General features: G+C 38.3%; 1 protein-coding gene across 2 annotated transcripts; it reads right to left on the bottom strand.

Annotated features, from left to right (window-relative positions):
* Positions 1 to 1,276: 1,276 nt before the first annotated feature.
* Positions 1,277 to 16,282, bottom strand: slc26a6.2 (solute carrier family 26 member 6, tandem duplicate 2). Of its 2 annotated transcripts, XM_088290815.1 has the most exons (22): positions 16,263 to 16,282; positions 15,247 to 15,372; positions 14,504 to 14,603; positions 14,255 to 14,426; positions 13,362 to 13,501; positions 13,111 to 13,221; positions 11,667 to 11,842; positions 11,422 to 11,586; positions 10,828 to 10,980; positions 10,644 to 10,726; positions 10,415 to 10,562; positions 10,231 to 10,344; positions 8,914 to 8,991; positions 7,075 to 7,170; positions 6,634 to 6,740; positions 6,452 to 6,521; positions 5,094 to 5,186; positions 4,848 to 4,949; positions 4,544 to 4,687; positions 3,836 to 3,890; positions 3,577 to 3,698; positions 1,277 to 1,924 (listed from the first exon to the last, which is right to left on the bottom strand). In XM_088290815.1, exons 4-22 carry the CDS (start codon positions 14,380 to 14,382, stop codon positions 1,901 to 1,903), a joined length of 2,109 nt encoding a protein of 702 aa, XP_088146941.1. In that variant the 5' UTR covers positions 14,383 to 14,426; positions 14,504 to 14,603; positions 15,247 to 15,372; positions 16,263 to 16,282; the 3' UTR covers positions 1,277 to 1,900. The 2 variants fall into 2 exon arrangements, with proteins under 2 accessions (XP_088146941.1, XP_088146940.1); XM_088290814.1 differs by lacking the exons at positions 15,247 to 15,372; positions 16,263 to 16,282 and having other exon boundaries at positions 14,504 to 14,857.

Genomic DNA, 16,282 nt, shown 5'->3' with positions numbered 1-16,282 from the left:
TTCCATGAGGTAGTAGTACTGGTCTTGCTAAGTCCTCTATTTCAGAAAAACCCTCATACCCAGGTCTTACATGAGACCCAGTACTATCTTTTTGTGGTGTTGGCACTGGTCCAGAAAATGTGTCTGAATCTGAAACAGTGATATCTTCATGGGATTGTGTCAATGATCCAGATAAGCCCTCAATATCAGACAAAATGGAATGCTTGAGCGGTGATATCTGTGGGTTAAATAAATCCTTTATATCAGACACAGTAGTCTCCTCATTTTGTGTTGGTGGTCCTGGTCCAGATATATCTGTTTTATTTGGCACTGGTTTGGCTATGTCCTCTATATCAGACAATGGGTTCTGTCCATGTGACTGTATGACAGGTCTCTGAATCGGCTCTTTGTGGAACGTTGCCTCTAATGAATAATCTGCATCTAATACAGCTGTTCCCTCAAAACATGAAGGTAGACGTCCAGATAACTCTATATTTGAAACCATTTCGAAGGAGCTCCCAGCAATTGTCTTTAACTCAGGTATGTCTTCTGTATCAGATACAGTGGCCTCTCTGTGTGGTGGTGGCGGCTCTGGTCCAGTTTTGTCTTCTGGAAGAAAATGAGGCAGCGCTTGTTTGTGTTGTGAATGCATTTGTGGATTGGAGCATATATTTTTGTTTCTAGTCACCCCTCATATTAGTACCATAACCACACTGACTTACCCCATTGCTGTTCATAGTGAAGGGCAACATCCTTAATATCTGCTAAGTCCTCTCCTTCAATTTGTGTCGTATGGGTTGTCTGTGTTTCTATACGTTCTGGGACATTATCAGGCTCTGCCACTATGACTGACCTAGACGTACACTCAATTCGGCTATTAGCACGATACGGCGAAGGATTATTTGAATCCATTCATTTAGATAAATATATCTAAATATATTTTTTAAAAAAGTTTTACTTCCTTGTGAAATCTATTATGATCTGCTCTGAATCGCCTCCTGTGAGGAGAGCCGACCAGGTGTCAAGATTCAAAAGAGGCTTTCTGAGGCCTTCCCCGATGATGACAGTCACTGTGTCACAGCAGCTGTAGAGACACAGGGTGTGGCATCACCACATGGGTTTGAGGTGGCGACATCACTGGGCAGTGTGATGTCATCGACTAATGACCTCCTGTAACAGATAATCTACAAGTTGAGATAATGAACTTCCGTACACTGGTAATAGATGAGATCACTTTATTCATATGGTATCTTTATTTTGCAACTTTTGACTTGGAATTTTTAAAATATATTTTTTAAAGTTTATTTTGAACAAATGAGAACTGGAAAAAAATCCACAATACCCTAAAATGAATACATCATGTACTGCTAGTATGAAACGGTGAAGGAATAATAAAAATTAACAATCTTCGAGTTACACCATTGCTGGCATCATGACAAAATTTTCCTCATAAAGTCGTCCAGAAGGTTTCAGTACATCCTTTTTATTTTTGTAGGGTGCAAAATGGTATTTATTTCCTGTCCTTTGGCTTTTTGTTTATCCACTCGTTAAGGTATGAAGCTCATTTCTTGACCCAAAATAATCGTCATCCACATTTACAGATGTGTATTTTATATTTTAAATGTAACAATGTCGAACAGTCGGGAATCTTAAAAATGCATTCACCAGATGGGTGAAGAACTATTCTGACTAGTAGTTTAAAACGACCTTTCTCAATTATAATCCTTTCCAACTTGGCCTGTTAGTACGGTACATACAGTACATAAACCTGATTGTTCTTTTATCCTGTTTCTTTCACTTTGTTGCCATCATTTAAATGGGTCTGGCTATGCATACGAGTCCCACTTATGCGCCAAGAGTCCAGTGAGTACAATCCTCTTGCATTTATTCATCTTCATAATATAAAATGAAGCAAAAAAACTCAGAAATGTGTTGTTGTGATCACCTGTAGAACAAAAAAACCATTCGGTTAGAATCTAACCGTTAGATGCGCACTGCCCAAAGTGACAATTTCTGTATGCTTTAGTCTCAATCTACTTTAATTGTCTATGTGCAACAGTAGTCTCACTTTATTGCCAATTATGATTACTTTAATTAGGGAAAAAGCCTAATTAATGACATTTAAAATAACCTTTATTAATAATTTTATCAAACAATGAAAAAAAGCATACTTTGCTTTTGAATTGTGGTTCAACATAATTATTATATATTAAAAAAAATAATATAATAGGCCTGGACAAAATTGAGCCCTGAGAAAAGATTGAAAATAATTTGACCATAGAGACCTGTTCAACAAAGGCGGGGCCTATAATTAGCATTACAAGTGTTTTCAAATTTGTACTCAGTGAGTCGGTCTGTTTGAAGGGTGACTAGTAGTTACTGTGCCGTTTGTTGATGCGGTATTTTACCAACCTCCCTGGATGTTGCCACTGGAGGAAAACGGATGACATATAGAAGAGACAGACAATCGGAATGGTAAAAAAAGAGTCCTGAACAACCTACAAAGACCTTAAAGGTGAACTTCAACGGCAAGGTATATCAATGTCAGATCATGCCATCAGTCGTCGTTTGAACAAAAGTAGACTTGATGGGAGCTCACCTCTGTTGAAAATCATAAAACAATAAATTGCGACTGAATATGCCAAACTGCATTTTTGACAAGCAACAAAGCTTCTCTGTATGAATGTCCAATGGACAGACGAGACAAAACTCAAACTTTTTGGCAAGGCATATCAGCTCTATGTTCACAGACACAAAAATGAAGCATACCAAGAAAGGAACACTGTCCCTACTGTGAAACATGTAAGGGGCTCTGTTATGTTCTGGAGCTGCTTTGTTACAGCTGGCACAGGGTGTTTTGAATCTTTGAAAAGTGCAATGAAATCTGAAGTCTATGAAGGTTTTCTGGACGATAATGGTCATGTGTCTTGCAAAAGGATAATGACCCAGAACACACAGCTTGGAAAAAAAATCAAGACTGTCTAAGAGCAAAACATTGGACTATCCCGGATGGATGAAGTGGCCTTATATGAGCCCTGACCTATTAAAGATCCGTGAAATGAGCTGAAATATGTCATCTATACAAAGCACCCTTCAAACTTGTTAAAACTGGAGCAGTTAGTTCATGAAGAGTGGGCCAAAATACCTGCTGATAAAATACTGTTTACAAAAAATAATTTGATAGGCACGGTTGCCTCAAAAAGTTGTCCAACAAAGTATTCATTTAAGGGTTACCATCATTTTAGTCCAGGGCTGTTCCCTGAGAATGTGTGTGTTTTTTTTAAACAATTCTGTCCAACCACAATTCAATAACAACGTCTGAATTTCATTGGTTCATTTTCATTAATTTATTTTAAAAAATATTTTTATTTTATTAACAGAGGGGTACAAATAATTTTGTTCATGTGTATAAGAAAAGCAAGTTGTTGTCCACTTTGCAATACGATAAGGCAAGAGGGTGGTTACACGTTTTATATTTAAACACGTCTATATTAAATTGCAATTTTGTGACTAATGATGTTAATTCTAATCTGAATATACTTATTTTTACTGACTAAAACATTTAAGATGGATGTGTGTCATTATTTTTTACATCACCTCAGAAATGTGCGTTCGCTCAGACTGACAGTGAAGCACAGCGTCATGGACAGTGGCGAAGAGACGAGATGCCGCTTTGTCGCTGAACAAACTGCATTTATGCAGATCCTCTACAACGCCAGCTAAAGAAAGAAACAAAAAGGCAATTGAAGACAGAGCAGAAGAAAGACAAGGAATGGAAAAGGAATCAAGCGCATTTAAATGTGTCTGTTGCCAACTGGTCATTTGTATGGTTTGCTAGTGATGCTAGGAAACTTACATTGACAAGATGCAAACACCACCTCCACTCCAACTTCCCCATAATCTTTAACAATCTGAAAAAGCAAAGAGGAAAAAAAAAAATCAGACATGAGGTTGCTTAATTAGTGTACTAATTGAGTGAACGGCAATTGAATGTTGTGGATTGCAATAAATGGAAGCGATGGAGCGACTTCAGAGTTTCTTAACTACAAAATGAAGCCTTTTTAGTCTTAGTATGTGCTGTTAACTCTCAGGACAATATTTTTCTCCCAAAACATATATGGAGCACATAATCATTACAGTAATAACTTCAAGTCAGCCACACTTAACAGGATGGTAAACCTGTTGGAATGGTTTGGAAAGGAATAGTTTTCCAGGTGGTGGCCATGGATCAACCTTTGCTCATCATAAAAAAGCAACTTATAATTGTCACGAAAATGTAGCTGCACATGGATATGAATACCCGAATTATAGTATGACAATATTAGAACGACACAGTATTTTGGATGATCTTGACGTTACAGCACGGAAGACGTTGAACTGGTCAAAAGAACAAAAATATCCAATACGGGAGCATACAGGGTATGTCATTATTTTGATCCTTTGTCATCTTAAAAGGACAGTGTTTACTGATTTTGCACCGCTAATTGATTGAGGCACTACAGCATTGACTTTTATCTCCTACCAGGTTCCGTCCCTCACCAGTGTGCATGTGTTATTTTCTTACACCACGCAAGGTCTTGACTCCAACAGTGTCTAAGAAGTTGACAGGGCTAAGGTCGAGGATGATGGCTCTGGGCAGTGAAGGATTAGGCTCAGCATCCACCTCGACGGTGGCTACATCCTTTTGGTCCTCGTCCAGCTCTAGATCCTGAGTATGCAGAAGGGTGCAAATGCAAGGAAATTATTCCTTTGCTTATGAGAATAGTGTACATGTTGAAAATTGAAAGACAATCTGGTTTCATATGTGAGAAAGATGACAATGTAATTCTGGAACAAGATGGACTCAAAAAATCTTTTGGCATTCTCACCATGTTTTTTGCAGCATTTTTGACTTTTTGTTTCTCATGCTTCTTCTTTTTGGCTTCAAGTTTCTTCTTTGCTGATAGGATTTTGGTAATGTCAAAGCCGGACTAAAATGCACAGAAAAAGAAATAGAACTAAAGAAATAAAACTGCATTACCGTAAGTGATACCAATGTAAAAGAGTAAAAACAAGCTCCCCAGTGAGTGGGAACACTATGCAGATGTGCGTGGGCGGGGGACGTGTGTGCACACCTTCTTGCCCAGTGCGTCTTGATACATCTCAGCATTGGCAAAGTAGAGCGTGGCAGAAGATCGGAAGATCAAAATACCGGGCACTTCTTTCACCTAACGGCAGTCAGATGAGTTGGAAAAAAACAAAAATAAAAATCACTATATGATCCTGCAAATCTACCTGCTTAATACACACCGACAAGCCACAACATTATGGCCACATTAAATTAATAACAGTAAAACCCCCTTCATCGTTTAATTGCTATTTTGTTATACTCTATGTAGAGCGCTTTGTTGCAGCTGCAGCTGTTGTGAAATGCGCTATACAAATAAATTTGTATTGTATTTTAGGCTCCAAGTTTTTAGTCTCGGTATTTCACAGAATTTTTTCATAAAGTTTGTAATTCCACTGTCAACCACTAGATGGTGGCACACATAGTTAGTTTGACATTGAGACATATGACTAAAGATTTTTAAACCAAGTAGAGTATTCCAGCCCACTCTAATTTTTACTGACGATTATTTAACGCCACACTCCATCAATCTTGCTTTTTACGCCTACACAAAGCAACGTTGATTTTACAGTGGACGTCTGTGTGAACACACGGATCGGTATACTATGATGTTTCCAATATTTTTGTGTTATCCATTGCTCTTCAACATACGTGTTCAAATGACTTCATATTATTCAATTGCGTTTAAAGACCTTAACAATATAAGTGCCGTAAATACTCTAAAAATATGCGTAGTGTTTGTTTAATTAAATAAGGTATTTCTGTAAAGTACATTTTGTAGAGTGCATTTTAATTGAAATAGATTATATTAGATCCCAGGCGAAACAGTGCAATTTAAACTGAGTAAAATATTTAGAGTAAATTTGATTCTGAAAAAAAAATTGAAGCGATATTTACAAAATTTTCACTCAGAAATTACAACAAAATTTTACAAGGGGAGTTTTTGAGCACACATTACTTGCATAGTAATAGTTTAAAAAAATAATAATAATAATAATTCGAAAAAGTAACTCATGGGTTGAGGAACATAGCCATGACCTTCAGGACACTAAACGCTCTAAGTTAGTTCATCAGCGGTGCCTCCAAAAAATGCCATAATAAAAACTATTTGTATCATTTGCTCTTCACTTGAACTACTCCATAACAAAGTAGACAAGACTACAAAGCACATGCATAAGACAAAGCTTTGCGTAGTGGTAGACCGACCTTGAATTTGGTCATTTGAAAACCAGATGCTGACTGGAAAGTCAATCTTTGGAATGAAACATGCTAACAAAAATACTGTAAAATGAAGAGCTGGAAGGTTGTACCCTCCAGGTGTTTACTACATGCACTAAATGTACTCTGAAATATCAGATTTCTTACCTGAGTGTAGTCCTCCACAGGCAGGTAAATTTCTGTGTTTGCAACCTGCCCCAGTTTAGAGTACTTAGGTCTAGAAAAACACACATAAAGATGGGAAAATGTGATTCAACAGCAATACTTCTTTAATTCATTATGGCCCTGTAGAAATAATGGATGATTATTATATTAGTATTTATATATACAGCTGTGTCCTGAAGATAACAGTAAGCATTGAGAAGCCAATGGAGGCAGCAAGTCCCAGATCAGGGTTCAACAGCAAAGTGAGGAGGAAAGTGGCGACCCAGATCATCTGGAAGGAAGACATTAAAAAACACTGCGTAAGGCCACATTTTTTTTTGTCAAACTAATTCTCAATTCCATTCAACAAAGTAAGCATACAGTTGCTTGGAGCTTATTAATTCTAAAGCTGAATGCACCCAAGGTTGGTTTCTCACTTGTTGTCTAAGCTTGAAATTTGCCATTAAAACTCATTTACTGCCATTGACGGCTAAAGACGTCAAAGATCATTTTTTTTACTTGGGTGGTAGTGAATGAGTTAAGGAGTACATTGTTCTTATGTGCCAATTAAAATGTTAATTCAATTAATATTAATTCATTTGCATTATCTATTTTTTTCGACTCACCATATCTGTTTTGTTACTCCTCCACAATGCAGGTATGTCCATGAATTGCTTCATCATACCATGTAGGTTTACATAGATGATGGCAGCCAGCATTGCCTTCATTAAAAAAACATGATTGTTTCAAATAAACAACAAAAACAGAAGTACTTGCAAGATGTGTTGTCTTTGTCTTTCCAACAAAAATAGTGAGTCAAAAAATAAAGCACGGTGATTCATGATGGGCCAGACATGCTCTATGTGATACTTGAATATGATTTGTACTGTAAAATGACAGAATGGCCAGCTTGTGGATGACTCATGTTGTGTGCGGTGGCTGCCTCTACACGTTGAAGGTTGTTGAGCAATCACCTGTGTCAACATGCTCTCCATGTGAACAGTGAGGTTTGTTGAGATTTGTGTACGGAAACATTAGGTTAAAAGGACAAAATTTATCTGTGGTCATTCCGCATTAGGAACATCTTATAAATACATTTATATTTATTTTGTATAAAAATGTCTGTCAGCCACTCATTCATTACTCGTTCGTTCCGTAGGCATACCGTATGTCACACCATCTATGAAACATTTGTACTTGAGCCCTGTGATATCGGACTAGCAACAAGTAGCTGGACAATTCTTTATAAATCATGAAAAGGCTTTCACAATTTTATGACATAATAATAAGTAGTTGTGCAAAAATTGGTGGGAGTGACTCACAACAGAGATGCAAATTGGCCATTAAAACGAATGATGTTTCCAAGTGAATGCAAATATTTAGCCAGTTAATGGGTTTTTAGTCGTTAATTGGTCAATGTATCAATGCCTTTGCTGTTACTTTGCTGCTTTGCTCTGATACAATCCAAGCAAACAAACAAAGGGAACTTGTAAACTTGGACAAAGTACTCGAGACGAAGTGCCCGGGTTAGCTTTGCGCTAGCTAGCAGCTGGTAAGACCCAACAAGGATGAATTTCCAGTTCTGCCACTGGCCAGGGTTCGGCGAGGGACACTGGTATCTTATGTAAATTATTTTAAATTAAAAAGTTAAACTTTCCTGTCGGTCAATGTGGTTTGTCAGAGCGCTGGTATATATTTGTTATGTTTTCAAGAAAGTGATTATGAGGCATTTGTTAAGCGCTTTGGACAACATATGGTGTAGATAAAGCGCTCCATTAACCAGTATAATCAAATTGGATTTTTCATTTTTGGGACTGTGATGTAGTTTTCGACAAAAGTATAATGAATAACCCATTTCAGTTGATTCAGAATGGTCAACACAAATGGCGAATGTGGACTTCGGGCTGCGAGTCCGCGCTTCAGAAAAAAGGTATTTTCACTCTAAAGCAGGGGTGGGCAAACTTTTTGATTGGTGGGCCACAATGGGTTCTAAAATTTGACAGAGGGGCCGGACCAGGAGCAGATGGATGGAGTGTTTTAGTAACCTCACCTCATAGACGAAAAGAATTGCATTTAATTTTAAATGAACGTGAACAAAAACAATACAACATTATATATGTCTTTGAAAAAACACAGTATTTAGAAAATAAAACACAAACAAGGTTTATTTATTTTATTTTTTTCCAAGTTCGACAGGCCGGATTAAAACGATTAACAGGCAGCGTGTGGCCCCCGGGCCGTAGTTTGCTCACGCCTGCTCTAGAGGAATAGAGTGATGAAAACAGTTTACTGGTATGGATGTATCGCATGCGTTTAAGAAGTTGGTGACCCACCATTTTCGAAAATGCTCCTGTATATTCACCATCTATTATGTTGAGGATGATGCACATCTCACTATTTTGTGGCCTTGGTCCCTTGTATGTTAGACACAAGACACACATGCACGCATGCACACACACACTTACTTTGGGTAGGTCTTCAAACAGAGCTCCAATCCACAGCGTGATGAAAAGAATAACAATGGCTGATAGCGCGCCAGCAACCTGCATTGAATAAAGACAAAACATAATTATGAGAGGACAGCATAAATCAGGCCATGTCTTCCTTCCTCTAATGAACCAAAATGTGTTATTATTATTTCTTTTGGTAATAGGAATGGCATGAGAGATGCATGTTTTGTGTTAATTGTATTGCTTTGTTTCATTATTTGCTTTTATGTTGTTCAGAGATATTTATGGTTTTGATTTGAAACCATGACTCTAAGGAGTGTGGTGAGCAGTGACATCCCTCCCCTGACATAATCAATTGGATGTGTTGCCATGACATCCCTGAGCGGTCTGAGCGGAAGTGCTGCTACTATCGGCCGTTAGCATGCGCGAGCAAGCATGCTATCGCGCGCACTCGTATGTATTAAATACAGAAATGGCACTCTCAATTGGTGTTGCACCCTTTGGTAATCAATTATGAATCTGCATCATTAAGTATGCCTTTATAGAGAAAGAGTATGAATGATTAGACTAGGGCTATCTGTCACTATCAAATACTTTTTAAAACGATTAGTCTATCTACAATTTCTTTGACTAGTCGTTTAATGTGTTATTTTACAATTAAGTGTTTTGCAAAACCATTTTTCATTGAGGAACACTCCTGTTGTCAAGCTGACTCAATGGATTTGGACAGTTGTAAGTTACACAATGGCTCTGAACGATTACTCAATTATTCAAATAGTTGTTGATTAATTTGATAATGATTACTTGTTGATTATCAATTATTTGAAAAGCTCTAGATTAGACATGGATGTTGTTGTCCAAATAAAATTAATCAAAATAGACGAAATACATTTTGGCCCACATTGCATTCTCACACAGTGACGAACTTATTTTTTTCCCACCATGTTTGATATTAAATTTATGTGGGCACAGGTAACAATGCAACACCACAAGAATTGAGCTACTGCAAGAAAAAAAATGATAGAAAATTAATATTAAGAGCAGAAACACACAGTGCTGTTTCTGCATCATATTGAGGACGGTTGAGGAAGGATCTTATCAAGTTAAGACTGTGGTGTTAGTTTAACAAATAAAGAAATAGTCAACGTTTTGTCATATCTCATTCATACATGGCAAGTCTACAGTCTCAAATTGTTTTTCAAATTGATATTCACTTGTTACAATTATCACTTGAGACTGCAATTGACTCTTAAATCTCTCAACAATAACTATAAATATGAGAGGAAAATGGAGCAAGAGCTAAATTAAATTGATATAAAATATCCTGCCTACCTGACTCTTCCCTCCTGTGCTCTCCTGAACCATCGAGCGGGACATGGAACAGCTGACGGCGATACACTGGAACACTGCACCAATTGAGTTACTGAGCCCCAAGGCTATCAGTTCCTTTAAGCAGAAAAGCGACTCGTTTTAATTCTGTCAATTAAACATCCTGGTCTTTGCGGTTGTTTCCTACCTGGTTACTGTCCACTTTATATCCATACTTCAAGGCAAAGATCCTTCCCAGTGAAATGGCGATGCCGTAGCCAACCACAGACAGAGCAAAGGCGTCCCCAATCACCTGACCAAAGTGAGAGGCGTTCGGCATAACGGGCGGGAGGAGGCTGCTCAATAAGAGACAACAAACTAAGAAAAAAGGAATTCACCTTGACAGCGTTACATTGATTAAAAACAATGCTTCTCACCCTGAGGGAATTTCTCCAACCACATCCACTTCATATTTCCCCTCTAAGTTCACTTGCCAGGATATCAACGTAGCTATGGTGATCTGGAGTACAGGTGTGTTCATTGATTGATCGATTCATGTATTGTGAAATGGATTTCCCCTTATTTGTGCAAATGAAGCAATGTGAGGTGCTTTATACTCACGCCAAGCAATTCCACAGGTATTGGGACAGGTATTTTTTTACTCAAGTATGAATTGAGCTCCTTGGCAAGGATGAGACCAATAATGGCGACAATGCTGACCACCAGAGTGCCGACGTTGGTCTGTGGAATCAGATAACATATCTCCAGCACTGTCTGTAATAAAACGATAAAGCAGAGATAAAGTATATTTGATGTGACACAAGCAGAGATAAGAAAAAGGATTTTACAACTTTTGCATTTCAGTGAATACCCACAAATACATGGTCATTGACGACTACAATAGCATACCAACCATGTACGCGTTGTTCATGATACTGTATGCACAGTACTATAAAGGTTTGTCAAAAAAAATCAGGTTTCAATAGTAAGGTCAAGACAAAACTGCTGTTTTCAATAACATTCAGTCTTTTGGGGAAAATATACAAAGTTCATCAAAATGTATGTAAGTAATGTAAACCAACACATATTTGTGTAACAAATGGCGAGATACTTCTTTTTTGGACTGTGTCATATTTCTGATAATAATAATAATCACGAATGTTATGTTGCATCGGCTGTGGCATGTTTTAATATGAGCATGATAACTTAACATACATAAATCAAGGCGAGTGGCCCGCTGTATCTCAAAGGGCTGATTCCAAAGGTATATTTGAGCTGGGACACAATAACATGGATTGCAGCACCCGTAGTGTAACCTCTGACCAGCGGCTCCGAGAGGTAGGTCACAACAAATCCAAAATGGACCAGGCCGAGAAGGATCTACACGGATCGGACAACAAGACATATGAACTCAGAGATGCGGGCTTGGTTACGACTGGCTATGGAAACAAATACTGCACCTGAAATAATCCTGTTATGAAAGTAACGGCAGTTGCCACTTGGATCCGTTCAGCATCGCGAGCAGCGACGTTTAATACACTCTGATTGGTCACATTGTCCCAAGACATAAAGTTTGAGTCTGGGGCTAATCGCTCCGTGACCCCACCGAGCATCACACTAATCACTGCAAATGTTCCTGAAGGAGAGAGAGAAATACAATTTATAATCCAAATACGGTACATTCCCCAACATAGAATGTCAAAAGGTAGTCAGGTTTCCTGTGAGCAAATCAACTTAGTATTCAACTAAGCAGGCCCATATTTTATATTAAGTATAAACCCCAATTCCAGGGAAGTTGGGTTGTTGTGTTAATTTAAAAAAAAAGACTCTTTTTCAAGCCACTGTATATTCAATGGAATACACTAAAAAGACAAGATATTTAATGTTCAAACGGATGAACATTATTTTTGCACATATTCTCTCATTTTGAATTTGATGCCTGAAACAAAAGACTGGGAAGGTTGAGGAATGCTTAAAAAAAGAATAAATAAATAAAAACATCTTTTGGAACATTGCACAGGTGAACTAGATTAACTGGAAACAAGTTGAGTGTCATGATTAGCTATGTAAGGAGCATCCCGAAAGGCTCAATTGCAAGGACGGGGCAAAGTTCAACACTGTGAAGAACAAATAGCCCAAACATTTTAAGAATTACCATCATCTACGGCACATAATACATTTCAGATAAACGAGACAAATTCCTTCACGTAAACTGCAAGGCCAAAAACCAACAGTGAATGACTGTGAATTTCAAGCGTTCAGACGGCATTGAATTGAAGTGAATCAACCGGCACCATTGTGTAAAGGATATTGCCACATGGGCTCAGGAAAACCATTGTCAGTGAACGCACTTTTTTGGTACATCTTCAAATGCAAGTTAAAGCGCTGCCATGTAAAGCCAAAGTAATACGGTTTCTCAACAACACCCAGAAATTCTGCTGGCTTCTCTGGGCTCAAGCTCATCTGAGATGGACTGCCACAAAGTAGAGGGATGTCGCTGCTTATTTTAGCAGGACTATCTCAAGCCACGTTCTGGACATGTTATAACAGCATGGCTTTGTGTAAAAGAGTGTGAGTACGTAACACATTATCAAGTGCAAAATAAACAAAAGACAATGGAGACCTTGGACTGGTGACCAACGTATATCAAGCAAGAATGATGAAGAATTCCACCAACAAAAATTCAGCAATTATTGTGCTCAGGTTTTAAACATTTAAGTGCGGTTAAAAGGAATTGTAACCATTGGAATTGGGTTTTATAAGTTTGCAAGTAAATTGAGACTATTTCAGTATGTATACTTCTTGTGATATTTTTATTTGGTGGTGTCCCAAGATATCTTTGTAATATAAAATGTGTTTATGAGACACTGTTCTAGAGAATATTTTGAGTGGCGAATTACCAACCTATTGAGATGTGCTTGGATGTGCCGAAGATGAAGTAGATGAGGACGGGGTAGAAAGAGGAGTAAAGGCCAAAAACCGGTGGAACGCCCGCTAACAAGGCGTAGGCCATACCTTAAAAATGAATAAATAAATAATCAGAATATTACATTACATTGTTAGGCCAAAAGCAGGAACAATAAAGTTCAAGCTTTACATGTATAACAAGCATACAAATGTCTGCAAAACGTTTCTATAAATTACGCATCTCTCACCCTGGGGCAGCTGCATGATGCCCACACTGAGCCCAGAGATGAGGTCGCCCAGTGCATTTTCTTTAATGGCGTAACGAGGCAACCACGACAGAACAGGGATGCTACCCAGCAGGGACTTCTTGACTCTGGGACCAGAACACCTGAGAGGAAGATATGTCTTGGGGGTGAGACACATATGGTTAACTTGTCATATCTGCATTCAATTGGTGTCTGTTTGGTGCGACAGATGTGAATCTTTTTCCTTTCATGCAAGTACAGTATGTATTCCTCCATTTGAGGCAAAATCCAGTGACAGGAGCCTAATGAGAATATGTCATATATAGAATAGAATGATGGATTTTAAGAGTCAAAATGCTTACATTTAAACATCTCAGATATGAATTATTTCTCATTTCCTTGGTCTTCCATGAAAGTAAACAATCCATCTATCTATTTAATTAGAAAGAAAATATTTTATCTATTTGCCATCAATCAAAACGTCATGATTCCTTGATTGGCGGTACATGAAATGCACAAGTACTCTTCATATTGTAGCATGAAAGATTTTAGGGGGGGGGGGGGGAGTGCACAAGAGTGAGCATAAATTCTGAGCAGAAACTAAAGACGGTATGCTTCCAGCATTAAGACTTTCCGAGAAAAGGCAGTGAGAGTTTCTGATTACACTTTACCTTTTGAATATATTACAATGCTCAGAACCTTTGAAATGAAAGTGCTGTTGAAATGTTCAAGCACATCTTGGAAAAATGTGTTACTACTATGTAATAAGGAATATTAATTGTTTTAATGGCTGAAATGATGTGAGGGAGTACAGTGGAATAGGCCACATGGAGGGTTTGCACGTGGAACAAAACACGTATGCACAAATCAATCAATGGATAATTAATAAAGTTTACCTGAGTGATTTTATGGCCTTGTCACGAAGAGACATTTTTAGGGTCAAAGACCCGGCCAGTTTTGCCACAGTTTCTTCATCCATGATCTCCCTGTGGACTCTGTTTACTCGTTCTCTCCTCTCCGCCATGACTACAACAAAGGTTTCCGCTAATGCCTGATGGATCTTGCTTCCTAAAAATACACATTTAGGTTCCATATCTAACTCAGCACAGAGAACACGTAGCAAGAGTATGAGAGTCACAAATTACCTTGGGCTTTCCTGTTGTTTTCAAAAATATAAAAAGTGAATCCGAAAATTGATCTTCAGTTTGTTTTCCCCCAAGTCAGATAATACAGGTGCTTGATGAACTACTCCAACAGAATAGAAATCAAGCTTGTTAGGTCCTAGGATGACATCCTATGTTGTCCACTTCATGACAACTGAGTCCGTGGTCAATCTAATTTGTTGAAGAGTTTTTCCATCCTATTCAAGTGCGGCAGGTCATTATTGACAGATCCTTAGCTAGACAAGATAGCCGCAAAAGACACTTACGCTCTGACTTTTAACTCGAGCCGGTCTTGTATCCGTGTAAGATTAGATTAGTCAGCTATTGGAGTACAGTGTTGTTTCTTGTCCAATCATTACACCACAAAGAATAAAATATGGTGCCAGCTGGATTACTTTCAAAGCAGGTAACAATAAACTGAACAGGAGAAACTGCTACCGACCTGGATTAGATTTTAAATGCATTTGTCTGTAATTTCTATTTGAAATAAGAAACTGTCTAAGTCATAAAACGCTCTGGTGAGAATTATGACCTTTGTGATGTTAAGGTCAGTTTCAACCCGGTCGGTTATACAGTATGCCACATCGGGAGGTTATTTGCAAGATTATCAGGGTGGTCCAATAAAGCAACAATAAGATTTTCTGCAAGACGAGCACTGGATCATAACTTTGCTGAGAATGAAGCAGAAGACACACAGCAGATGAGGAAGACTGTGGCGCAGACACATCTGATCACTGTGATGAGGAGGTCATCGGTGCTGAAGCTGCTCCTGGTCCTCCTAAAACATTCACATCCCCTCGGCAGCGTCTGTTGGCGCTCAGTACGTCTTGATGTACATGGCACGATTGCTCCTGGAAATCTCACCAGAATGACACTTGGGATCACAAGGCTTTCCGTGACAAGAGTAAGTCATAAGTCCTAACTTATTTATGGCATTGCCCCCCCCCCAAAAAAAAATCCCATCATTGCTATGACAAACCTTGAAGAACAAAAAACTGTGATGAAGAATGCCTGGAAGCCTACATCGGTTTTGTTCTTCTTGCATGAATGTCCAGATCCAGTAGTGAGGCCGCTGATATCCTCTGGGACTCATCAACAGGCAGGAATATTCTCCAGCAATAATTTCAATTCAGACCTTTCAAATTATATAAAGAGTACTCAGATTTGATAAAAGAGACACCAGGGCAAAAATGACAAGCTTGATCACATCAGAGATGAGTCTTGGGGAGATGAGTACAGCTTCTTCCACTGATGATCAACTCAGGTCTGCGCAATGCATGCCCAGTGAGCCAGGAAAATATGGCAAATGTGGGCTGCCTATGATGCAAAAAAACTTCGATGCAAGGAATCTATAGATTTACACAGGCAAGCCTACAAACAATGTCACTGAAAAAAAAATACAATAAAAAATAAAAACATGTAGTCCTCGATGTCACTACTCGGTTGCATGGTGACATCACTTTTTATTAGTATTTTTTTTTTTTTACCAGCTATGACCACAAACAAGAACAAGTAGGAAACTCACTATGGTGGGCTGGGCAGAGCAAAAACAGAAACAAAAAACAAATGAAAAAAATAAAAAATAAATAAAAATATAAAACAAAACCACTACTGCAGTTTCATACTCTCCAAACAAGTGATATTGATTTCCCCTCTTCACAAAAATACAACTGTGTCATCAGGAAGTGACAAAAAGTTAAATATTATTTTGGACAAAAAAAAAAAAGGAGGAGTGACCAACCTGGACAAGCTGACTGCCGC

The sequence above is a fragment of the Idiotropiscis lumnitzeri genome, chromosome 3 (genome assembly GCF_059441095.1).
Source record: "Idiotropiscis lumnitzeri isolate Australia: NSW breed Sydney's pygmy pipehorse chromosome 3, RoL_Ilum_1.0, whole genome shotgun sequence".
NCBI classification, from domain to species: domain Eukaryota; kingdom Metazoa; phylum Chordata; class Actinopteri; order Syngnathiformes; family Syngnathidae; genus Idiotropiscis; species Idiotropiscis lumnitzeri.
Note: the sequence above shows the minus strand (reverse complement) of the source record. Positions and strands in the feature narration are given on the sequence as shown.